This window comes from Lynx rufus, unplaced genomic scaffold (genome assembly GCF_022079265.1).
Source record: "Lynx rufus isolate CCGP_SWC_20201006 ecotype Redwood Valley unplaced genomic scaffold, mLynRuf1.p SCAF_13, whole genome shotgun sequence".
NCBI lineage: Eukaryota > Metazoa > Chordata > Mammalia > Carnivora > Felidae > Lynx > Lynx rufus.
The window spans coordinates 4,085,216-4,106,952 of NW_025814827.1; the positions used below are offsets into that span (position 1 = coordinate 4,085,216).

Here is a 21,737-nt window from a genome sequence, read left to right on the forward strand (position 1 = left end):
TAATTATAATAAAAAAATAATAAAAAAGCTTACAAACAGCAATGCAACATTTCCTCCCCCCTCAAAGTGATGGATTAACAGCTGGTAGAGGATGCAATGACTTGGAATTCAAAAATAAAAACAAAAACAAAAAACAAGCCAACCCCTGGAACAACCCACACTGTCAATGACTTTCCATACATAATTCAAACAAGCAGTCAAACGTCAACCACTTGTGGAGAACACCATGGACTCCCTTGGTTTTTGATAGTGTTTTTCTTTTGAAGGTAAAATAAAATAGGACACAAATAAAATTGTACATAAATGCCAATGTCTACACTCCATAGAGGCGATGCAGTCGCAGCACGAAGACACAGCCTGACCACAAAGTGAAATGTAGGTCGTCGCACTTCTTGCCTCTTCCCTGGACACAAAATTTTGGCCCATGGTGCCCAGTCCTGCAGGGTGTCAGCAGGCAAAGGGAAGCCGCCTCGACACAGGCTTCTTCCAGGCTGACCAGGAGAAGGCAGGTGGCCATGCCCGGAGCCAGCCCCACACAGGGGCGCTGACCGGTCTGCTTGCTCGCTCTGTGTTCTCAAGTGCTGTCCTCACGTGCTCTGTACAATCCTTGCTTTCCAGGCTCCGTCCCAAGACTTCTAGACCCAGGTCTGCAGTCATGTCCCGGGGAAGGTCGTCATGCTGTCGTGATGGCGTTTAGGTCCTTCATTAGTCCTTCCAGGTGGGCCATCTCTTTGGTCAGCTCATCTGGTTCGTAGCTCTGCAGGAAAGAGAAAGCAGATAAACCCTCAGCATGCTTCCTGGCTCAGAGGAGATGCTCAGTGTACATCTGCTCAATGAATGAGTGCATCTGCTTCACACTTCTGGGCCAGCACTGAGGATCAGTGTGACCAGCACACTCGCAGGTTGTGGGACATGCACCTAGACATCGTGGCTGGGCTGGTGGCCCAGGAACTTACACTCTCGGAGTCTTCCAGCATCCTCGTGGTCTCCTGCACTTCAGGGGCACTGGGAACCACCACTGGCATAGGAGGCCGGCTCCTTCCTAAAGTCCCAATGGAGGCTGTCTTCACCGAGTGAATGTGATGGTTCAGAGCTGAGGGGGAAAGCACACCATCAGGTGTAGGGCTGAGCCCGCTCCCCCCATTCCGCACCAAGGCAACTAAGGTCCAAATGCTGCTTCTGGATGAGGGGCGCACCCAGACCCAGTGCACAGATCGGGCTCTGAAAAGGCTGCACTAGATGGAAGGAGGGAGAAAGTGTGGCATCTCAGAGGCCAGAGCAAATACTCCATTTGGCTTTGGAAAACTAATCTACTCCTATGGTTTTCAAAGCGTCACCACACCTTGGTGTATCCATGGAATCCTTGTGGGATGTCCAGGAGGTCAAAATTCTTTTCATAATAATATGAAGACATTTTTCACCTTTGCACTCAGGGTATGAAAGCAGTGGGTAAAACTATTGGAGCCTTAGCACAAATTAAGGCAGTGGCACCAAACTGTAAGTCATCAGCTGACACCCCTTGCAATGAAAAAAACAAAACAGTTTGACTGTTTCATTAAGATCATCCTTAAGGAAGTAGTAAAAATTATATTATTAAATCTCAACTTGATTACACATCTTTTCAATGTTCTACGCGACAAGATGGAAAGTCTGCATAAAGAACTCCTGCTATATACTCAAGGATGGTGGCTGTTTCGAGTAAGGCATTTGTGACAGCTTGAGTTACAAGCGCAATTGTTGCTTTTATCATGAAGCACCGTTAGTCCAAAGAAAGGCAAACCAGTTATTCAGACTTGAGCGTTTGTAGAAATTTTCTATAAAGTACAAACAGCTGGTCACTTCAAGAGAAACAATGGACAGTAGTTACTGCTAACGATAAAATTTAAGTTTCAAGTGAAAATTAGAATCCTGAAAAACTTGTGTCTGCCAGCATGAGCTTCAGAGCCTCCCAATACTCACAGCCTTTGGAGATATTAATAAATGTATTTTTAGATATTGTACAATGAAATAGGTCAAGACTTGGAGGATCTGTATAACTTACTGAACCAGTATTTTCCAAATGACTAATGTGTGATGTTTGATATCATGCACTCAAAGTACAAGATAGATGGATTTTAATGGAACAGAGTACGAACAGTTCATGGGTATGGTTTCTGATTCCACATTACAAACAAACCTATAAGAAACTACAACTTTTTGCATTTTGCTATAGTATCAAAAAAGAATATCCCATTATCTGAAAAGGTTACAAAAATACTCTTCCCTTTTCCAACTTATTTGAGGCCAAGATTTTTTTATATTTCAACCAAAATAACATACTGCAACAGACTGAGTGCAGAAGTAGGTATGAGAATCCAGCTACTTCTATTAAGCCAGACATTACAGCGATTTGCAAAAACAGAAGACAATGTCACTTTTCTCACTGTATTTTTGTTTTGAGAAGTTATTTTTCAGAAAAATAAGCTATCTTCAAATGATAGATTTATTGCTATTTTTAAATGCATTAAGGGGCGCCTGGGTGGCGCAGTCGGTTAAGCGTCCGACTTCAGCCAGGTCACGATCTCGCGGTCCGTGAGTTCGAGCCCCGCGTCGGGCTCTGGGCTGATGGCTCAGAGCCTGGAGCCTGTTTCCAATTCTGTGTCTCCCTCTCTCTCTGCCCCTCCCCCATTCATGCTCTGTCTCTCTCTGTCCCAAAAATAAATAAAAACGTTGAAAAAAAAATAATAAATGCATTAATAAAATAGTTTAAAATGTTCTGAGTTTTAATTTCTAATATAGTAAATTATAGACAGATATAGCCCATGTGAAGAAAAGTTCTCTCAGGGAGCCTGGGTGGCTCAGTCGGTTGAACGTCCGACTTCGGCTCAGGTCATGATCTCACTGTTCTGTGCTGACAGCTCTGAGACTGAATCCTGCTTCAGGTTCTGTGTCTCCCTCTCTACCCCTACCCCACTCGCACTCGGTCACTTGCACTTGGTCTCTCTCTCTCTCTCCCTCTCTCTCTCAAAAATAAATAAACATTAAAAAAAAATTTCTTTTGGGCGCCTGGGTGGCGCAGTCGGTTAAGCGTCCGACTTCAGCCAGGTCACGATCTCGCGGTCCGTGAGTTCGAGCCCCGCGTCGGGCTCTGGGCTGATGGCTCAGAGCCTGGAGCCTGTTTCTGATTCTGTGTCTCCCTCTCTCTCTGCCCCTCCCCCGTTCATGCTCTGTCTCTCTCTGTCCCAAAAATAAATAAAACGTTGAAAAAAAAAAATTAAAAAAAAAAAAATTTCTTTTAATGGAAAAAAAAAAAAAGCTCTCTCATGGTCTCAATAGTTTTTAAGAATATAAAGGGATCCTGAGACCAAAAAGCTTGAAAACCACTGACTTATTCTAAAACAAACCATCGTAACAGATAAGTGGGGAAAAGCATGCCTCTCAGGTCAGGGGACTCTGTTGGGCCACGTGAACCTAGGGAATACAGACTTCCCATCCAAAGGGTCCCCTGGCTTCGTGTCTTGGCCTCCCTGATCCTTCTCTAGGTTGTAGGAACCCTACAGGATGATACTTCTGGGAAACTGAATGGATTAGATCTGTTGCCCATACCCATGGCCACTGGGTTTTACCATCAAGGATTCTGCACCCAAAACACGATTTGGAAAGTCAGCCCTCACTCCCCACCAAATTATTCTCTGGTTCATATGCATTCCCCAAGGAGGGGAGCCCATGTACTTCCTGAGAGGGGCAATGACTTACGGCTACTCTAAATTGCTAGGATAAGCTTGGAAGATACTTGCTTTGTTATTTTCAAAGAAGTGACTTTTGCCATAAGCCAGAGCCAAAGGGTCCCTCCAGTGGTGCTGCCGCCCTCACTCACCTTGCTGGGATAGTAATGGTGTGCTTGGCAACGCGGGATCATAGGTGGGAGGACCTGGGGGCGGGATTGCCGGCACAGCAAAGCTCTTCAATGGGTGGGAAGGGCGAACGTGGGCTGTAGGAAGACTCTGGCCTGAATCTTCCTCTTGGGAGCTGGCCAAGTAAGAGGAACTGGTAGCACCTTCAGGATCCTGGTGATCAGTACAGCATGTTTGAGACGAGGAGGCTGGCATGGTGTCAGTGCTGGGGGTATTTCGAACGGATTCTACAGCAGGAAAGTCTAAATGTTAGCATTTCTTCTACCATGAAACATATGCACATACCGGGGTTCTGGCTACTTCTAAGGGCCCCGAAACCAGTTCAATAAGCACTTAGGATCAGTGCTAGTCCAAGGGAAGATGGTTTAGCACTACTGACAAGGCCAGGTAGGAATGGACTAACCTAAGAGAGTCCCAAAGAATTTTGTCAACCAGCCACTCTGCTGGAAGCTTCTCACCTACACAGCTAAGTGGTCACAATTTTACAGATTTAAAGTTCTCCTCAGTACTTACTGTGTAGTACACAGAAAGGTTCCTGAGACTACTGTCTATTAACATGTAAATAAGTATAAAAAGAGATTAAAACATCATTCCTTGACACTCAGCCTTAGAAACTGGTCTTTCATAGAGTACACATCTAGTCACTAAGGCTGGCTGGGTACCTGACCAGTATCTGCCCACAAGGCCTGGTGGTTACTACAGGAGAAGCAATGCCACAGGTGGTGAATATGTCCTTTGCGGACTGTGTGCAGCCTCGCCAGAGCAACAGCCCCACAGCTCAAGTGAGACCTGGACAACCAAATAGTCCAGAGGTCTGCAAATAGCTTTAAGAGCATGCCATAGGAGGGGTGTTTGGGTCCAGAGGGAAAAACAGGGGTAGATCAGCTTGGAGAAGGGGGAGACTAAGGAAGAACATGATAATCTCAAAATATGTGAAGAGGGCTCAGAGCTGTTCTAGAAGGCAGCATGGGGGGATGGAAAAAGCACTGGCTTTGGAGTCTGATAAACCTGGACTCTAATCCTGGCATACTAGCTGGGTGAATGTGGCAGTCACTGAAACTCTGTTTTCTTTTCACCTACAAAACAGGAAGAATAAAATAACTCACTGAGGATTGAGAACATGTATGAAATGTGCTGAACACGGGACCTGAATAATTGATAAGGCTCTTTTCTTTGTAAATTACTGAGTGCTTACGCTGAGCCAGGCACTATGCTATGCCCTTCGTATTCCTTACCTCCCTCAGTCCTCATACTAACTCAGAAGGCACTGGGAGGTTAGGCATCGCCCAAAGATGCAGATAGAATGGGTAGGGCAGGGATCGGAACCCCTGTGCTCTGACTCCCAAGCCCATGCTCTGAACTACCACGTCAAACTGCCCTTCCATTTCCAGTACCACATGGCCCCTGACCCTGCAGCGGCAGAAGCAGCACCAAGACCCAGGCTGGCCATAAGAGGAAGCCCTTTCAAACAGGGGTGCAGACCAACATCCCTGTCCTGAGAAGGGGCCCAGAGGCACCAGCTCTCCGCAAATAGGCTGCACCAGCTAGTCAGGAGGAGGGCCTCCCCTGACTCCTAGAGTCCTCAACCTTAAAAAGGAAAATAAACCCTTTTAAGTAGTAATGCATGAGTAGCCTGAAGAAATCCAACCTATTTCCCTGCCTGTTTTGCTGAGGTATCACTGAATCTCTTCCCTTGGGCTCTTAGGAGACAAGTCACACCAGTCACGAGTGCTACTCCCTTAGCTTAAAGACCTTGGGTCTCAGGGATGAGGGACTCCCCTCCCCCTAGTGCTGAAAGCCTGGCTGTGATGATAACCCTACTAGGACTAGATCACTTCTCATCCTCTCAAGAGGTGCACCAAGGACCTTGTTTCTTGTGCTTGCTTAAACAGCCACAGCCACAGCCACAGCTGGGAGCTGCTGGACCCACTCCGTGTGATCCTCGGCCAGGGAGAAGCTGGTCAAGGAGGGTTGCAGGGAGTAGCAGAGAAAAAGGCAGGCTCCAATTGGGACCGTCAGCTTGTATCGGCAGGCGGTTGGGTCAGCTCTGGGCACAGAGGCCTACCTCGGCTGCCTCAACGGCCTTAACTTCATACATAAGCTTCTGAGGGCCAAAGAGATGGTGGGAAATGTAAAAAAAGAAGATAGGGCTGCCTACATGAGTCAGAGCCCTGGCCTGCTGCCACAGACCAGGGCTGTCTTGTGGTGTAACTACAGAGGGCACCAGGCACACTACACTCTCAGTGAAGGGTGTGCCCTGAAAGTGTGCAACACTGCTGGCTCACGAGGAAAACTATGCTGTAACTAAACTTCCACTTGGTGAGGAGTCTACTTCCTGACTGACTTACCTCTCAGAGTTTAAGACACACAAAGTTCACACTGGCCAAGGGCTTGGACAGAAGGAAAGTGCTCTTCCTACGTCAAGTGGTGGTGACACAGTAAATGGTCTCCAGAGCAAGGACTGCCCTGGCCGGTCCGAGTCACGCCTAGCCCGCATGTGCAGGGCTGGTGGCAGCTCGGAGCTCCAGAGACACAGGGAAATACAACAGTGAGAGAATGCAGATGATTTCTAGAGACTTGCTCTATGTTTCAAATCCATCTTCAGTGACTTTCCCAGTCATTAGTTTACCTTCTTTATCCCCCTGGTCATTAAAGTGAGGAACCCTCTAGTGATGCAGATCTTTACTTTGCCCTCTCTTCACTCTCTGCCCAAGTCCGTACAGACTAGTGCTTTCAGCAGCACTAGACTACCTGGCTGAGGGCTGGGCGGGGCTGCCCTGCTTCTTGCCAACCTTTGACCCCTCCTAGTCTGAGAGGAAGGAAGAGGGGCTAATCTGGTTGGGAAGAGCCTACCATGCACTCTGGCAGGCCCACATCTTAGTGGGTGGGACTCCTCTGGCTTAAAAATAGAGAAACAGAGTCAGGACACAAAAATGCTTTCTAAGAGCACATCTGGAGGTCTGCTCTCTGGTCCCTGTTCTGAGACTAAGTCTGTGAGCCAGAGGGTGGTTCTCCATACAGCCTCTGGCAGATGGTCTCTCCCTACGGCAGGACCCCAAACCTGGATCTTGAGGGAGAGAGCATAAGGGCAATTTCTGACGTGGGTTTAAGTGGCGTTGTCCAAACCAAGTAAAGCTTTGGGAGAGGTAATTATGGGAGTCAGTAGATCCCTAAATAAAGCTTTGACCTTCATTTGATGTTTTAGGTATATTTCAAATTGATCAAAACTTAAAGGGGAGGGGGAGTGTTACTGGCAACCCAAACTTCTAGCATGAGGTTTTGAGGTGCTTTTAAAAAATGGAATTCACTTGAAGTTCTCTTGTTTTCCAGAACGACCAAAATTTAGTCCTACTAGTAACGTCATAACTATTAATAGACAAGTTTCAAATGGTGGAAAAAGAACATACTGTGCATATGAGAAGCTACTAGATTTTTACCTTAAAACTGAGAAGATGGAAGTTCATTCTCATCTAATGAGGAATTACAGTATTTGTTCCATTTACTGTCTCCTCACCTTCACGATTTCCTCCCTAAAACTGTTTTGATAATGCTATTTCCTGAGATATCCCAACTGGGGCATGGTTGTCTGGCAATGCACTGCAGATTTTTAGGCTAATTTCTACCTGTTGTTTAGAGATGATCTATGTCTGTGCAATCCCTTGTAACTTCAATCGTCCACCGGGCACATCCTGAGGTGTACAATCTGAGGCACAGAATTCAATGTGGCCCTGCGGTACTCCTCTCACTCCGGGCCACAGCAGGAGGAATGCAGTGAGACCTCAGATGAGAATTTACCTTATGGCTGCCCTCCAGACCCTCCCAACATCAGGGTGACTATGAGGCAAAGGCTACCTCTAGTGTCCGAAAAATCACCCAGAATGAGATTTCCTTTCAGATTGTAAGATTAAAAAAATAAAGAAACTTGAAAACATGACTGAATTAAGATGCAACTTGATGGAACAGGACATGGTTATGTGATTAGAGTTATTGCGTTTTTACTGAAAGAACACCTTGCACTGAGTACTTAACAACTTAGGGAGAAGAAAATGGGGTGAGTTTTATAGAAACAAATTTGAGTCAGTAACAGAAATGTTATGATACATAAATAACACAGAAAAATTCCAAATCCTTCTAAGCAGGGCAAGTCCTCCCCATCTGGGCTTGCCAACTCCCAGGATGCTTTCCATCGGGGGCTCGAGCCTCATCTCTCACCTGTGGAATTGGCCCTGTCTGAAAGGGACAGGGATGTGCCAATGGGCCACGGGCTGCCCGGGTGGTAGAGATGACTGCGGGCTGGAGGAGCGAGGCTGCTGGAGTGGAAATGATGGTGAGGGTTATCGAGGGGATGGATGGGATGGGCACTAATCACAGCTGTGAACGAACACAAGACAGAGAAGTGCTTAACGTGCTTGCACACACACACAAGTACAGTTCAAGAGCAAAGCCGCCCCTGCCCCTCCCATGCGGTACGACCGTTCCCTTGGCTTCTGGGTGGCAGCTGGATGTGAACAATTAGCCATGGATTTTACATTTGTTTTTTTAAAAAATCAACATACTGCTATGTATTTGTCTACACACACACACACACACACACACACACACACACACACAACAAAAAAAAAAACCTTGGAGGAATAGGTACTAAAATGTTTATGGGGATTATCTTGTGGGGAAGAGTGGTCAGGAGTCAAAAAAAAAATTTCTTTTGGTTCACCTGTATTTTCCAATTCTTCTACAATAAACATGGATTACATGAGTTATTAAAACATCGAACTGAATATGTCACAAAATATAAATCCATTAGCAAACAAATGATGGTTGAGGTTTCTATCATTTTTTTTTCTCCTGCTAAAAAAAAATACAAGTCTCTTTTCCTCTGATTATATTCCTAACACGTTCCGTTTTCTTACAGTTGGATGAGGCATGCAGTAGGCATTGAGGCTGAATGAATGAGTAGCCGCTTAATCAGTTTTCGTCTCTTAAAAGGATGCAAATGGGCCTGGACTCCAAAGTTGTAAGAAAAGTATGGAACACAGGCCTATGGCACCATCTCTGACCGCTTCTCTTCTCGTCTGGAAGCTCAGCCACATCCATTCACATTTTAAAATATAAATGGATCTTTCCTAATTGCCTCTTTCCATCCCACAAAAGCTAAGGAATTAAATTTGCTGCATTTAGCTATAGAATCCAAGTTTCCACACAGATATCTCATATACAACTTTCTATGAAGACAAAACACTTCTTTAATGAGGCTTCATTATTGATTGAGATGCAAACAAACAAAACCAGAAGCCCAGCTGGGGAATAAGCCTCTCTTTGGTCCTCCCTTAGAGCACTTTTAGAAACAGAATGTTTAAGACCAACATGGTCGGCTCTAAACCCTTAAACAGGCAAACAGGTGGGGCTGATTAGGAACACAAGGGATCTTTTTTTTCCCTCTAAGTAAGGGCTTCACAAACTATGATAAAGTTTAATTAGCCTTTGGAGTCTATTAAATGTCTCTGTCATCAAGGATCTCCCTAGATCTTTGTGAGGCCACTCAAAATTACTCTGGTGAAGAAAAATCCTAGTCAATAAACAGGATGCTTTTATTCTCCAGCTATTTCCTGTCCTGGCCACTTGCTGGACAAGCAGATGGCTCCACCAAGAGACCAGAAGGCTCAGGTGGTCCTTCGGAATAAAACACTTGGAAAAGCTGGCAGAGGAGGGTTCAGGGCAGTCTGGGAGTCAGCATTTCCTTTAGGGGGAAGATAGGTGGTTGTAAGGAGCAAGAAGCTTCAGAATCAGCATTTTCTAGAATTGAGGCTAGGACGAGGGAAAGAAGCCTCCTGATTTTTACCTAGGAAGTCCAACCTGCAAGGCATCCTAGGTATGCAGGACTCTAACAAAGAAAAACAAAATTGGCTTCCTCTTTTTAAAGGCATTTCCAATCTTTCCAAGTAGAGTAAGTAGAAAAAGAAATGTGAGAGTGCCTGCCTAGATTACAGCTGGCAATTACTAGCTGTCAACTGACTTGGATCCTGATGCTTCTGAGCAAGGTCTTGTACAAGGCTGACCGAGCCCAGCCCAACGCTGGCAACAGGGAGGTGGATGGTGAAGACAGACTTCAGGGAGCTGCAGCTTGAGAGAAAGGACTGGAGCCACAGGCAGAAAAGGAGATCTCAAAACCTGAAGGTCACAAGTACATCGGGGTACCTGGTTTCCAGATTCCTGAATTAAAGATTCCACTCACTCACCCAACCATTAAGGCACAAATTAAATAATACTGTATATTTATGTGTACACCTTACCCATCCCCCTCCCAAAGAAAGAAAAAAGAACTGTTAGCAACTGGTATAACATATCTTTTCTCCTTAACATTTAAAAATAAGCCAGTTCAGGTAAAAACTAAAATCTTATACGAAACAAATAAGCAGTCAAGCTACCATCTTCCTATAAATTAAAAGCAACTTTAATGGATTTACTCTTTTCAGACATTTATGTTTTAAACCTGGGGACCCCATCCTGGGCACCTCTTATAAGAGGAAAACCATATTTTCCCCCTGCATGTTTCCAAGTTCAGGCTCTTCATTTTTCATCACGGTCCCTGAGCAAAAACTACTTCGTGCAGAAATGACCTATTAACGAATCAGCCTTTCTCTTCCAAAGTTGATTTTTAGAGGCTAGTGCCTACATGTTTGTGCACAGTGTGTGTGTGTGTGTGTGTGTGTGTGTGTGTGTGCGCGCGTGCACACTTACACACTTGGGTGTTTCGCCAGTTTCCAAGCATAGGGAGTCATGGTTCATTTCTTTGTGTGTAGGGTATCTGTGGTTTAAATCCCTGCCACTTGACAACAGAGAGATGCCTGAGAGTTCTGAAATCAGACATCTTATGAAATGAATAACAAATTCAAAGGCTCATTTAGGTTAAATTGAAAAGTGATCTAATGGATGCTTTCAGGATGGGCAGTGTTAAGGCTTACTGGGCACCTGTTCAGCTTAGAGCAAATACTTCCAAGTTTTTTAAACTTGCTCTTAGTAGGCAGGTGGTTTTGTATCACTCTAGGCTGGTGCAGGGACCCGCACTGAGAGCCCCACTGTGCTAGCTAGTCTGAACTGCTTCCCTATCTTGAAAACAGTGACAAGGGAGAAGACACAGTCGTTTTAAGAAAGAAATTGGTCTGTCCCATTGCCTTTGGGTTTTCAGTCATGATATTTCACTTTGGATTTCAAACGTTATTAAAGAAGGCTAGGTAACTTTTATGCTTATGAAAGTGAGGCAAATAAGGTTTCAAATAAGGTTGAAAAATTGTGTTTTAAAAACTCTGTTTTAGGGGCACCTGGGTGGCGCAGTCGGTTAAGCGTCCGACTTCAGCCAGGTCACGATCTCGCGGTCCGTGAGTTCGAGCCCCGCGTCAGGCTCTGGGCTGATGGCTCGGAGCCTGGAGCCTGTTTCCGATTCTGTGTCTCCCTCTCTCTGCCCCTCCCCCGTTCATGCTCTGTCTCTCTCTGTCCCAAAAATAAATAAAAACGTTGAAAAAAAAAATTAAAAAAAAAAAAATAAAAAAAACTCTGTTTTATAAACTTAAAAATTCTCTAAAATATAAAGTCCACTAATTAGAAAAAATTCCACAGGTGCCCCATCAACACTGAGTGCGTATCAGGAAGTCTAGGGAGTACTGTGAAATTTGCCTTCCTCATTTGTGCCATGGAGATGCTATGCACATTGTCAGGGAGACTGGCAACTTCCCTGTTCCTGAGAGACTGAGGGAGTTGGCTTTTTAGCTTATTTATCTAAAGAAAATAGTCTCACGAATAATATTAATTGCAAAGTATGTTTGGTATTTCTTCCCTCAAGGTGCCAGCTTCAGTAGGTTATCTTTTGTGTTAGGATCAAGTGAAGTCAAAGAGATCATTCATAGTTGCTCCCCAGAATGACTAGATATACTGATAGCACAGGGCAAATGAGAGGCTTTTAACTTACGTTGGGGTGGCTGGGAGTCAAAGGGCATCATCATTTTTGGTCTCATTCCTCGCCTTCCAGCCAGTGTAGACATGCTGTCCTCTGACTCATGCCCTAGACATCAAATACAGAGGTTAGTTACAAGTGTATGCCCTACGCCACTAGGTAGGCTCAGCAGTAGAACATCTCTGGTGGGGGACTCAGGACTCACAAACACCATGATGGGGATGAGGTGTTTCTGCAGGAAATGAAATAAAGAGGCGAATGACCGGTAGTGCATTACAGGAAGTCTCTGCTGAGAGTCAATGCAGTTGACACAATGCTGCCTACCATGCTTCAGTGTGGTGTCTGTGAGTAAGGGCATCCAGACCAGAACATTCTGAAAACCACAATGACAGGTGGACTCCAAATGAAGGGACAGGACGAAATGTACAGACGTGAGCTAGGTTGTCTCAAATGTTTGAGTATCGAGTTGGCAACACATGAGAGGAGACCTAACAGATCCAGAAAGCTATCTCATCTGGGTACAGAACCTCTCCCCCACAACAAGCTAGCTATTCTTTTTTTTTTTTTTTCCTTCAGGTTAGCTATTCTTTACCTGATGTTGACCAAATCCCACCACACAGATTTCTTTAAACCTAACCTCACATAGGAATCACCAAATTGAGGCAATTGTAGAAAACAGAAAATGATTTAAATGGAAATAGTCTCCCCATATTTGGGGATAACCTGCACCTCTATATGAATTCCGCCTTTGATGGATGTTGCTGTCCATGGAATTGTCAACTGGTGTGATATCTTGAGAGTTCCGAGGAATTGGAGTATCAGTCATGATGGGATTTGGGTCTGGAGACTTATCGATGGGTTTCAGCTCCAGTCTCTCATGATGGATCCAGAGGTCTGGGGGTTTGACATCTTTGGAGTTCCCTTTGTACTTGTGGGAACCATTCACTGATTTGCAGGCAGCTCGTTTCCTAGGCACAAATTTAAGAGGGTTTTTTTTTTTTTAAAGTCATGCTTTTGAACATATTTGTCAAAGGCTTGAGTGACTAAAACTGCCCATCTGAGAGATGCTTCAAGCAAAGGCAGAAACTAAAAACACACAAACGAAACAACAAAAAACTGAGGCAGTAAGTTCACTTCAGGGAATAATAAGGGTATCTCTGCTTTGTCCACCCGTATTTAGAGATACATACAAGGGCACATTTGACTACTGCTTTGTGACTATTTTTTTATCAACAGATTAGACAGCATTTTAAGATTAAACAATCTCTAAAGCAGAAGGTTTCTCCTCCAGTTCCAAACAATAGACAGAAAACATTAATTAGAAATGTAAGAGTGGAGTAGAGGTAGTCCATGGCTCATAAAAAAGGCAGGGAACATTTTAGGTAACCCAAACAAGGACTACCAAACAGGTAAAGTCACGAAAGCAGATGACAGTGTCTACTCCTCTGTGCCTTAATTTCTCCATTCGCTCACTCATCCACCCCATAAGCATTTATTAGGTATCCATTGTATGCCAGTCAATCCCTGTGTTGGCTTGCTGTGCCCACAGCATTTCTGGTCAAGTGAGGAAGAGATATTGAACTAAGTATTTTAAAATATTCTGAACTTAATGAAATGCCAAGAGTTACAGTTACTTCTTAATAGTTGCACATAAGGTGGAGAGGACAAACCTGGAGGAAGAGGTGATGCCAAAGTTAAGACTTAAAGAAGGAAGGGCGGAAAATGCCTTCCAGGTGATGAAATCAGCTTATGTCAAAGTCCTGCAGCAGAGCACAACAGCCTGGTGTATCAGAGGGATTGTAAGAAGTCCTGAGTGGTGGGAGCACAGTGAACCATGGGAAGAATGACAGGAAATGATGGTGGAAAGGGAGCCCAGACCATAAAGGGCTTTTAGAGACATGCCAAGAGTTTAATTTCACTACGTGGTTTTAAGCAGGAGAGTAAGAAGATCAATTTTGAGTTAAAAATTTATGCTAACTGTGGTGTGAAGAACGGATTTATGTGGTAGGCGACAGAACAGGAGACCAAACAGGATGCTACTGCAATAGTCTTAGCCATGACTGATGGTGGTTCAAGATAGTGGAATGAAAGAAAAGGGCACACTTGACAGCTATTCAGGGGGCAGAAATGACGAGATTTGGTCATTTGAGATTTGGTGGGGTGGGAGTGACGAAGCAAGAGGAGCAGATGATGAAGACAAGGTGTGAGGATAAGCCATTCACTAACATTGGGATTAATGCAGTAGAAGCAGGTTTCACAGAAAAGATTATAAATTCTGTCTTGGACATGCTGAGTGCCTCTGAGACACTCAAGAGGAAATGCAGAAGAGGCAAGTGGTGTGCAAGTCTGAGACTCAGAAGAGAGGCCCTGGCTAGAGATAGAAACACAGAAGTAACTGGAATGCCAACAGTAAATGAAGCCATGGGAGCAGATATCACTGGGGAAGAGCATAGAGGGAGAAGTCAGCCTAGGACCAGACCCTAAGGAAGGTTTGTATTTGATGGCTGGGTAGACAGGAGGAGCTGTGAAAAAAAAAAAAAACCATACAATCATGAAATACAAGAGAAGAGAATGTTTCAAAAGGAAGGAGTAGTCGAGTTGAACACTGTTGAGAGATTAAGATGAGGACTAAAAAATGTCTACTGGCTTCAGCAATATGGAGGTCACTGGTCCTTACCAAAAGCAATTTTGATAAAAGTTGTAGGAGCAAAATCCAGATTGAAAAGGACTGAAGCATGAGTAAGCAATGGAAAAGTGGACGAGTGGATGCAGTAATCAAGAAATTCTGTGGTGAAGGGAAAGACAGGGGTTTGTAAAAGGCCAGTGGTAAGGACTACACAGCAGAATAAGGGTTATAATTATACTGATTTCTTAAGATGAAAGAGTCTGAGCACACTTAACTGTTGAAGGTATAGAACCGAGAGAGTGAAAGGCTGGCTGTGCTAGAGAGGGGGTAACAGCAAGTATAAGGTATTAGAAAGATGAGAGCCACTGATCCAGAGGATAAATGAACAACTGGAGGAAGCATGCAGAGGAAGGTTTTTGGATCCAATGGTGGTACCCGGAGGTAGTTCTCATCTGCCAAGGGTAAGGTGGCTAATGAGGAACATGTTGAGAAGCAATGAGGCCCTAAATGCTCGGTCATCACTGAGGTTGTAAGAGTCTATAAACAGCTACAATTGAAATGGGAGGTACTTCAGGTATCAGAAAGGGAGAAAAGTGATAAGAAAAGCTCACATATTTTTTAGTATTCATGGAACACCTGGAAAGATGGTCACTGGGAGAGGGGGAGGGAAAGCTCCATGAAGACTGAATACAATTCTTTTTGAAATGTTTGTTCATGTTTGAGAGACAGTGTGAGTGGGGAGGGGCAAGAAGGGAGGGGGATAGAGGATCTGAAGTGGGCTCTGTGCTGGTAGCAGTGAGCCCGATGCAGGGCTTGAACTCACGACCTGAGCTGAAGTCGGATGCTTAACTGACTGAGCCACCCAGGTGTCCCCTCGGTACAATTCTTTTTAAACCAAAGGACCCAAATCTGTAGGACTTGCAGATTCAAGTACAAAGTACAGAGCCTATTGTACACAGCCTATTATCCACTCAGTTTCCTACCTCTCAATCTGAAGAATAAGTATTTTTTATTTACTTTGAATTTTAAATTCCCCAAAGCACTAAGGAATTATGTCACTTTGTTTTTTTAGACTCTTTTAAATAAAGATCTCAAGATTTCTGAAACTAGATATAAAACTAAGTTCATAAAGGTAAATAAATGTGAAATGCCAAACAAAGAAGCTTGCAGGAAAATTCTAGAGTAGAAATAATGTCATCTCTGAGGCTTTTAAGAGAAACCGTTTTCTATAATCAAAGGGGACAAGGAGAGGTGTAAGAGGCAGTAACCAGGAGGCTTATAAAAGGAGCTCCCATTCCCTTGGAAAAGAGATGCTCTGCAAGATCTAGAAAGCTACTTTCTCTGGGCAAAAGAAAGATTCAGCACCTCACATAACGTACACAAAATGACATGAAGCTGTCACTAGTGGCAGTGACAGGGTGGTTAGTCTGTACTCGTCCTCGGTACTAAAACCAAATTCATTGTTATCAAACACATGCATCTCGCCTTGGGCAGACCAAGTCTGAGGGATAATCACAAACACTAACATGAACTGGTCTCTCTCTCTTTTACGCAGCAGTATCTCCATCTTATGATCTTTTAGGATACTGCAACTGAAGTCGTTTTATTGCCCATAATGTGTTTTGCTATTAGGGCTAACTCAGGAACCTTTTTATTTTTGGTATCTGTCTCGCTGGCCAGATACTATATAGGAGTTGAAAGCAGTGTTGGGTCAGGGATTCTGTCAAGTTCAGGAGTGTAGGCTGTTATCAAGCAGTATGTAACTCAATCATCTGGCTATCTGCTTTAAACAATTACCACGACCCTCAATATCTCAGAGGAACTCAGAGCTAGCAGCCACCTGACCCCTCTGCTCATTTGATATTCCGATCTTAAATGAGCCTTTCTTATTCCCTAAATCAGTATCTGTCCCCACTGACCCCCAACCTTCCCCTGCCAGCCCTAACCTCAACTTCCACACTTGGTAGCAATTTCTGGAAAATATTCTTAAGCTTAGATGTAGAATAAAGAGGGCTGTGGTCTTCCACTTCAGGTATATTTGTGCCATGAAAAAGCTTGTAAGAATGCCCATAAACCCCTGTCCATCTGGCTCACCGTGTGCACCTCTAAACAGTACTCCAAACCAGCAAGGCGGGACGCGGTACACTTTCCTCTCCAGATCTATTCTCTATGTGACCCGAGAGGTTGAGTCAAATGAACTATATCTGCTTTATGTGGCTTCCTATGGATTTGGCCAACAGAAGACACAGGCAAGAGACTGGAGAGTAGGAGTTTTTAGCCTGTCCCCTCCCTGCTGGGCTAGAGGTTGGCAGAGACTACATTCCTACAACCACACCCAGTTCCTGTCAGAAAGCCCTCTCCTACTGCTTCAGACCTCTGAACACAGCTATTCTTCAGAAAGACCTCTTGCCCTTTTAGGCCTAAGGGTGACAGTGCCCATCATGGCTGCTGGCCCTCAAACATCTCTGCCTCTTTCCTAACCCCACCTATGACTTTGTGAATGTCCTAAAGGGACCATTTAGGAAAGAGTCAGGTTAGGAAAGAGAATCTTCCTTTCACTCTTTTTGAGTGTGCCACCTCTCTCCTGCCAGGACACCGAGTGATACACACTTATGAGAACCATTCTTCTTTTCCTTTAAACATACTTAAAACATAACTTTTCATGTACAGTTAACCCTTGAACAACATGGGATTGAACAGTAGGGGTCCACTTACATGCAGACTTTTTTTTTCTTAATTTCTATTTAAATTTGTTAGCATACAGTGTAATATTAGTTTCAGGCGTACAACGTAGTGATTCAACAATTCCATACACCACCCGGTGCTCATCACAAGGACCCTCCTTAATCCTCATCACCTATTTAACCCGTCCCCCCACACACCTCCCTTCTGAAAACCATTGGTTCATTCTCTATAGTTAAGAGTTTGTTTCTTGGTTCGCCATTCTCTTTTCTTTTCCCCCTTTGCTATTTGTTTTGCTTCAAATTCCAAATGAGTGAAATCATATGGTTGTCTCTTTCTCTGATTTAATTCATTTAAAATAATACTCTTCTAGCTCCATCCATGTCATTGCAAATGGCAAGGTTTCATTCTTTTTTATGGTTGAGTAATATTCCATTGCATAAATATACCATATCTTCCCTTTTGCCCCCTCAGATCTAGGGTTAGAGTGAGCATGAGGGTAAGTGCCTGGCATCCGACAGTTCAGAGACCTCTCTAGAGAGTAAAACCCCAGACTTCTGCTTGGCTGAAAACAGAATGGTAGCCATCTACTGAACTGAGGCAAGGAGGGGATTTTGGGCTCTAAACAGTCTTTAAATAGATATTCAATTATTCCTTCTGTTTTTATCTCTACCTTCATACCAATTTTCAGAAATTCTTAAATATTTCAGAAATTCTTAAATATTTGGGGTCTTCTCCAAAATAACTAGGCTGCTTCCTAGCTTTTCTTATTGGGTGTTCAGGAATCCACTTTCCAGATCTAGGGTTAGGGTTAGGGCCAGGGTGAGGGTATACGTTTGCTATTCACCATGCAGATGTTTTTTGATAATTATAGTACAGTACTGTGAATGTATTTTCTCTTCCTTATGATTTTCTTAATCATTTTCTTTTTTCTACCTTTACTGAAGGAATACAGTATATAATATATAACATACAAAATAGATGTTAATCAATAGTTTATGTTATCAGCAAGGCTTTCTGTCAATAGTAGGCTACTGGTAGTTAAATTTGGGGGTCGTCAAAATTTACATGCAGAATTCTGACTGCCTAATTCTGAATTAGGGTCAGTGTCCCTAATCCTCACATTTTTCAAGGGAGAAGTGCATTTTACGTTTGATCTCTTTGTACAACGCCAAACACAGAAGTCACATAGTAGCAAAAGAATCAATGGCAAAAATCATGGGCTACATTTGGGGCTCCTTACTTTTTCTGGTGAGAGGTGGTACGCCTGGTACAAAAGACAGCAATGACCACAACCACCACAATGGTGACAACGCCAACAGAAACAATGATGACCAGCAGCATGCTACTGTCCAGGGGAGAGGTGGGACTTCCATGCGGGCTGTTACTGCCTGGAGAGGGAAAACCGGGACATTTATTAGTGTTAGAGAATTCCAAACATGTATACACTCAGGCTATGGAAACTTCATGTGAACTTCTCTGTAATACACTCATTGCTGTGCCTTGCATACAGGTGTCTCACAAAATCTAGAGACCCAAGTTTCTGCACTATGTACAGTTCTTAGCACAGTGCTTTGCACAAAGCTGGTTCAATAAAAGCTTCTCGAATTATACTAAACATTATACTTGGAAAAATAATGGGTCTGCCCCTTGTGGTCTTATATTATATTATGCATAAATTTGTGTTATAAAGCACCATTTGTAAATCATTTAGTTTTATGACTTTCAAAACCATTTAAAAAATGTACATTCATAGAAAGCTGAAGTCTTCCCCACCATAGAGATGTCTGAGACCACAAAAAACTACTTGAAAAATACAGTCTGTTTTTATAAATACAGTCTTTGCAAAGTCAATTCTCTTATTCAGTTTCAGGAAAAAGCAGGTCTGTACATACGCATTAATTTGACAAATATTTACCGAGTAGTTTTACTATGTGCCAGGCATTGTTCTAGTTACTAAGGATGCAACAGTGAACAACAAAGATGTGACTGCTGGGGTAGGGGCAGAAAATAAACAAGTAAGAAATTATTAGTAATAAGTGCTGTGAAAAAAATAAAATGAGGGGATATGATACAGAGTGACTGGGTGGCTATTTTAGATTGAATGGTTGGAAAAGGCTTCTCTGAGGAAATGGCATTTGAGCTGAGATATGAAGGACAAGAAAGATCCCACCATACAAAGATGTGGAGGAAGAACATTCGAGACGGAACAGCTAGTGGAAGGATCCTAAGGCAGGAATGAGCCCTGGCATGTCCAAGGAAGAGGAAGGCAGCCAGTGTTGCTCAAGCAAGGAGAGATGCAAAGTTACAGGGAAGAAAGTGAGCACAAAAAGACAGAGATAGATGAGTGTGCAGAGGCTGGATCATTTATGACCCTGAGGAAATTTGGCTTTCCTTCCTGTTACTATTTCCCCACTGCTTACAGGATGAGGGCCAAACTCTGCGTCCAAGGCCTTTTGTAACTTAGCTCTATTCTGTGTTGCTCTTCTACCTTCTGGAACACACTGCTTTGCTTTCCACCTTGTGATAAAAGTTATGCATGCTCATATTATAAAATGTGGGAAATTCCACCAAACAGCTCTACCATAGATATCTGATGTCTTTCCTTCTAGCGATTCTCTCTCTCCTACCTAACAAACAGAGCTGCACAATGATGGATGAGCTGTCTTACCAAGTAATGAGTGTTTAGTTTCTAGAAGTGCCTAAGAAGAGTCATTCTACCCGTCTGGGAGATTGTGGAAGAAATTCCTAACATGAAGTTATGGCCTGGGAATCTGAGTGTTTAGAAAAGCTCCTAAAGTGATTCTCAAATACAACTCTGGTTTATAAACTTAGGATCTAATTCAAACTTTACCTATTGTGGGAATCCCATCCAGAACACTGTATTAGCTGACCTTCCAACTTTTGATTATATGATTTTATAGGCTACATCTAAGCACAGTGCTAGAAATCTGGGCTGATTTAGGAGGGCTTAGAGCTTATTATTCTACATTTGCTTTGATTATTTTTATTCTTCATCTGAGAGAAAGGTAAGCAGACAGATAACGTATACTGTACATAACGACCTTTAGTAAAACAACATTTTTATATTCGGGAAAGACTACAGAGCTAGGGACTAATAAAATTAGACCATATTGGGGCTTTGCATAAATAACTTTCACTAACAGCAGTTTTGAGTTACAGGGTGGGATATGTGGTGGGACAGGCGGTACGAATCAGAGATTAGGGGCCTGGGGTGTGGAGGCTAGCAGGGGTGGTGGGGGCAGTTCTTCCCTGTTCTCAACAGAGATGAATTCCCATTAAACCGCATGTGACCTCTAATTTCTGAGAGGGCCAAACCCCCCCCAGGGAAGATAGAGTGAGAGTGAGCTGCCATAGGAGCGTGTCCTGCTAGGGACATTATGATAGGCCATTTCTTAAGCCTCATCTGGACTACTGCAACAGCTTCTTAACTCCCCACTCTGACTTCATAATCTTAGCCCCTGACTCATTCTTCATTCATCAGAGTAATAACACTAGATACTCAATAAATGGAAACCCCAGTGTCCCTGTGGTAGGAGGTATCTTACATGTGCTATGCACAGGATGAAACTCACATTTCATAGTGTGGGTACCTGAGCTTTCGGCAGGCTGGTTCTAACCCACTACCTTCTCTGGTGTGAGACTCTCTATCCTGTCTCTAGGCAGCGTGATCCCTGGAGAGAGCCGGCTGTTTTTTGTTGCCATGCTTTCGCACATGCTGTTACTGTTTCCTGAAATGTCCAACCCCCTCCTTGACAAATGTCAAGCCATCTTCCATGCATCCTTTCATATCTGGGTCAGTCATCACCTCTTCTATGAAGCTTTCCCTTTTCTCCATCAGCTGGTTTGTTACCCATTCCTTTTGCTCCCATAGCCTGTTACACAGAACCTGAACCTTTAAAAACATGTGTGAATGAAAGTATAAATGAAAGAAAAGACAAGGAAGTAATTGCTTTTCTCATAATCATGAATATTCTTTGTGGACAGCACATAAATGTAACACATGCATCCCAGAAGGAAAAATTCAAGAGTCCTAGAACTCAGCCTAGGACTCAGATTCCCACATCTGGAACAGAACCCCACACCTTTTAGGCTGCATGTGATAGTGGAAAAGGCACAATCAGAAGTCAGAAGACCTGGATTTTGGTTCTAGGACTTCCATAATTAGTGGGTGGACCCAGGCACTCACTTCACTCAGTCTCTTAATGTAAAAATGGGAATGACATCTGTTCTCCCTGCTTCACAGTGTTATGAGGATCAAATGTAATTTCACATGTGACAATAACTTAAAACAGTGAAGTTCTACAGAGAAGTAGGTGCCATCACTTAAGTAATCAGAAGGCACCAGCTCTTAGCCTGGCTAGGAAAACTGGGAAGAAGTTTTTAGAATTCCCAAATTAAAAACAGTGTGGTAAGCAGTGTGGGGGAGAAACTCATGATTCTGAAGCATTTCTTTGGCTTGTTGTTATGTGATGGATAATCACATTAGAAGGTTTATTTCTGAAAGCAAGATTCTAATTTTATAGAGGCAGGCAGTGGGCAAAGGAAGACTCATTTGTTTAGAATT

The 21,737-nt window shown here is 43.5% G+C and overlaps 1 protein-coding gene across 3 annotated transcripts in view; it reads right to left on the minus strand.

Moving 5' to 3' along the window:
- Nucleotides 1-673: 673 nt before the first annotated feature.
- NEO1 (neogenin 1) overlaps nt 674-21,737 on the minus strand; it is a 239,249-nt gene continuing 218,185 nt past the window's right edge. For 2 of the 3 annotated variants that reach the window (XM_047074419.1, XM_047074418.1), the window contains 7 exons: nt 18,393-18,540; nt 12,571-12,809; nt 11,857-11,949; nt 8,106-8,264; nt 3,857-4,120; nt 957-1,093; nt 674-757 (listed from right to left, as the gene is read on the minus strand). In XM_047074419.1, the coding sequence (XP_046930375.1) occupies nt 674-757; nt 957-1,093; nt 3,857-4,120; nt 8,106-8,264; nt 11,857-11,949; nt 12,571-12,809; nt 18,393-18,540 (1,124 nt within the window). The remainder of the gene's footprint in view (nt 758-956; nt 1,094-3,856; nt 4,121-8,105; nt 8,265-11,856; nt 11,950-12,570; nt 12,810-18,392; nt 18,541-21,737) is intronic. The other variant, XM_047074420.1, reaches the window with a different exon arrangement.